The 4,212-nt window shown below is 36.5% G+C and overlaps 1 protein-coding gene across 1 annotated transcript; it reads right to left on the reverse strand.

The window, feature by feature from the left end:
- Positions 1-2,761: 2,761 nt before the first annotated feature.
- Positions 2,762-3,823, reverse strand: LOC119084062. The gene is made up of 2 exons (XM_037193900.1): positions 3,675-3,823; positions 2,762-3,397 (listed from the first exon to the last, which is right to left on the reverse strand). The coding sequence occupies exons 1-2, from the start codon at positions 3,717-3,719 to the stop codon at positions 2,774-2,776; spliced, it is 669 nt and encodes a 222-aa protein (XP_037049795.1). The 5' UTR covers positions 3,720-3,823; the 3' UTR covers positions 2,762-2,773.
- Positions 3,824-4,212: the final 389 nt, after the last annotated feature.

The raw sequence follows: 4,212 nt of genomic DNA on the forward strand, positions 1-4,212 counted from the left end.
TCAAACCGAAGCCGGCCCGTAACTACTGCCATGCTAATTTAAAATTGGCGGAAGTTTTCGATGAAGATTGGTCTCATGACATGCTGTACCGCGATCCTATGGCGATTGATCTTTCAGGTATTTTCTATCATGGGAATCACACTCAATTACGAAATCATAACAAGCAAAATGGTCACAACACCGTCACAGGCTTTCGCCCAGCTGTCTGAATGACATTTACCAACAAGCCTTATATGTAATACAGAGTAAACAGTATCGTTACTAAATCCTAGACGCAATCCCAATCTTGGGATTCGATCAAATTAGTTGTTAGTCCGTATTCAGTTGAGAAAGCAAAGATGGGGCAACATGTTGAGCTGTATAATTGTTATGGAAATGAACAGATGTCGCCACTTAAGAAATGATGATGAGCATTATGTAATGCAAGACTCGTCCTATTGAATTGATTCCATCTTCAAATGAATACGCACTCATTCCCCGCCTGCAGGGAAATTTGCAATTTGTTAAAAAATTTCGTTCGTGAAGCAGCATTATTTGCCCACATCTGAAAAGCTCAAACTAATAGACTATCATACCTATTCAATGTTCATTTTGTGGCGAAAAAAAGGAAATCTGTTACTACTGTCGACCCATTTGAAACGTGTGATATTCATGAAGTAGTGCCAGTGCCACTAATCCGCCACGGCAGATTAACCCTTGTTTTATGACTCCATTTACACGTAGAGGAATTCATTGCAAACGTTACTGACGCTGAATGAGTCTCAATCATAACATCTTTAAAAAATCAACGAAAAACTTAAATCTACAGATAATCAAATTGGGAGGTTCTAAGAAGAGATACCTCTCTCACTCTCCATCTCTCTTTGTTATCTTGGTGATGTTCGATCAACAACAATAAAAAATCTTAGCGATCTACGTATAGGTCTGTTTCAAGGGTATTTCTGCTGTCAAAACGTCATCCACGGATACATAATCCGAAAATTGTTGTTGACGAAAAGTTCACAAAAGCGTTAAGGTTATGGCTCTGTCGATGCTCTCGTTTGGTTGTGGCTCGTCGAAAATCGTTTTCACGATGGAACAGATGTACTGACCATTTTGGATCAATTGAACTGAAATGCCTTCGTAAACGAACTGACGGTTGACTGTTTGTGTTTGACGCACTTCAATTGAAATTTCTCCGATGTTCTTGTTGGTGCACAAAATTGATGTATACAAAATGTTTGGTTTTTATAATGGTAACTCGTAGAAAAAAAAAACGTTTCTCTAAATTGTAGAAATTGATGCTTAACAGCAGAAAAAGAAGAATTTTGCATTACAAAAAAAAAACGTACGTACGACGAACAATAACAGTACACAAAAATTGTATACCTAGGTAAGAAATTAATGAAAAAAGAAATGAAAATTTTTCGATTTTTTTCTTCTTTAAATTAATTTAATTAGAGAAAATTAAAAAAAAAAGAAAATCTTGAGTTTATATATAAAATGAAAAGAATGGAAAAAATAAGAAAATGTAGACGAAGAAAATGAAAAAGAAAATTATTTATTTATAAAGAAAGAAATCACATTCTGAGAGAACCATTTTTGTACATAAATTATACTTAACTAGTGCTTGTATATATTTAACAAATTTATATAATAAACTTATTTTAGACACACAGCAAAACTTATATTCCTTAAAATCCATAAATTCCAAAAAACTTTTCTAATGTTCTGGTCGTCGGATTCTTTGTTTGTTTTTACTTTCGACTTTTATTCGAAATTGAACTTGGCTTTCTTTTGGAATTTTTATTTCTGAAAAATTTCCGAAATTTTTTTTTTTCAGAAAAATTTCCGAAATTTTTTTTTCAGAAAAAATGTCCTCGATCAACGCACTTCAAGCAAAGGTGCTATTTATGACAGCTGCCAAATAGAGTACTTTTTGAATGAAATTTTATCCCCACTATTTTTACAGTGTAAAATTTTGTATTTAGAGTACCACTTTTGCGTGAAGTGCGTTGCCTCGATCCTTAGAGCCAATTGATTTGAATATAACCGCCAACCGGCATAGGTATGTTTTGCTTTTCATCTTCAGCGATTTCGACAAAATTAACTTCAGGTATGGATGGTCGGTCCTTGATGTTTTGTTTACAACGAATGGCTCTAGTCAAAGCACTGACAGTGCTTTGCTCTAGTCTAATGCTTCGGAACTCAAAACCACTTTTTGACAAGAACACATAGCGGAAAATTTTGATTTTTATAACTAGAGCAATCAGTTAGGATCCATTTAGCAAAACAAAATTAACTTCAGCGATGGGCCTGTCCTTGATATTCTGTTTAATTCGATGAGCAATGAAGTGGTTCTAGTCTAATGTTTAACATGAACACATCGCAAGTGTGACGCATGTCCATTCACTTACAAGTACGATATCGGTGGCGTGACCCTTACAGATTGACACACAAAAAGAAATGGGCCACTAATGGTAGATTGGCTCTTCTTTTTTGAATGTCTTCTATAAACAATTTTCTTAATAGTACCTTCCTCGACATCTGCCACTTGTGACACAAACTTTTTTTTCTATTTTTGAAGTCAAAGTTTTGGTTATTACAATTTTTGCGTTCAAGCGCAGAATGCGTCACCTACAACAATTTCAGTTATTTTGGAAGGGTTTTCCCGGTTTTCATACAGATGTATATGACCGGAGACTGGTGGCGCCATCCTATAATGCAGTGGAAGAATAAAACGAGTGATTGCCAGTTAATTTTGTCAAAAAAGAGTTGAGGTGAAAAACAAATTTTATTTAAATATTTGGACTGAACCACCGGATTGACAATCGGCTACAGTGAAACTGTCGCTACTGCCATCTTCATATGTAAACACAACGGCAGCCTCATCCGTGAACAGATTTTGACCAGCACTATCGAATATGAACCAATCATCATTACCACGATTTCCTGAGACACCAGCCACTGTTGCACCACTTGGTATTTTACCGCTAGTATTCAGTACAGACAGAATCACAGAATATGCGTTTCCAATATCAGAGTTTGGTCGATGATAACAAAGTGGTCCATCGCCTGCTATCGGATTTTTGTTGGACAAAATGACGGTACAATCGGTTATACCAGGTGAAGCATTATTTGTGGCAGTGTTCCACGTCTTAGCAATCATATCCACACCGCAAGTGTCAGAGCCTATGTTACATGTGCTTACTACAACAGCATCCACATCACCATTTCCGCAATTAACTGTGAGTACTTGACCACATAAGCCTGATCTGAAAGCCAGATCTCCCAATGCGGTTTCTTGGCCTAATGCAATAGCATTTGTTACAACATAAGTAGCTGTTGGCATTTGGCAGCCGCCGGCATCAGATGACTCAGACCAATATGTACCATGAACTGCAGCTTGTCCGTAAACCTTGGAATTATAAAGGTGGAGATTTAAAAATTCATGATCACAATTTGACGGACGTAGATGCAAGTGTAACGCTCTGTTCTTCCACGAAATTTCGGTTCAACGATTACTCTGTTATTTAAACACTAATCATTAGAAAGGACCTGGCTGGCATCTCTAAGATAATTTTTTTTAGTGTTGCCAACCCTTTTGTGTGGGAAAAAATCCTTCATCGTTTTGCGAAATCAAGAAAGTGATAGAGTTCATTTCCGCACTAAAACATATGAATTCATAGACTTACAATGAACTGGACGGTGAAAATAAGTGAAAAAATTAATTTTGCCATTTTCGGTTCAGCTCAACTTCTTAGTTTGTACTGATGAAAGTCAAGGAAGAATACTCTTTTTATACCAATTTACCGTTGATATCAAACTTTTGTAAATTTTCCACTTGATGTGACGCACGGAAGTGCTACATTTTAGACCCATACGAAGTACATGGGGCATATATGTTTACTCACGAGGCTGCGGGAAATGAGTCATATCATTACTTCATTGACATGAGCGTTAAAACACATTTCCCTGGGCTTAGTGAATACAATGGCCTACCTTATTGTTTGTAACTTTGTAGTTTGCAGTGTGTGGTTGCATCCCTCGCCTTCGGCATGAGCTTCAAACGCTTCACTTGGCAAAAAAATAAAAAATTTGCTCAGTTGTCAACTTAATATTAGAAGTGGTCCATACGATTCGTAACTTTTAAGATGACAACCGTCAAGTTACGAATTCTTAAATTCACCATAACCTGCACCCTGGAGAGTAAAGTAGACATTGGTGATATTT

Source organism: Bradysia coprophila, unplaced genomic scaffold, assembly GCF_014529535.1.
Source record: "Bradysia coprophila strain Holo2 unplaced genomic scaffold, BU_Bcop_v1 contig_732, whole genome shotgun sequence".
Classification (NCBI taxonomy): domain Eukaryota; kingdom Metazoa; phylum Arthropoda; class Insecta; order Diptera; family Sciaridae; genus Bradysia; species Bradysia coprophila.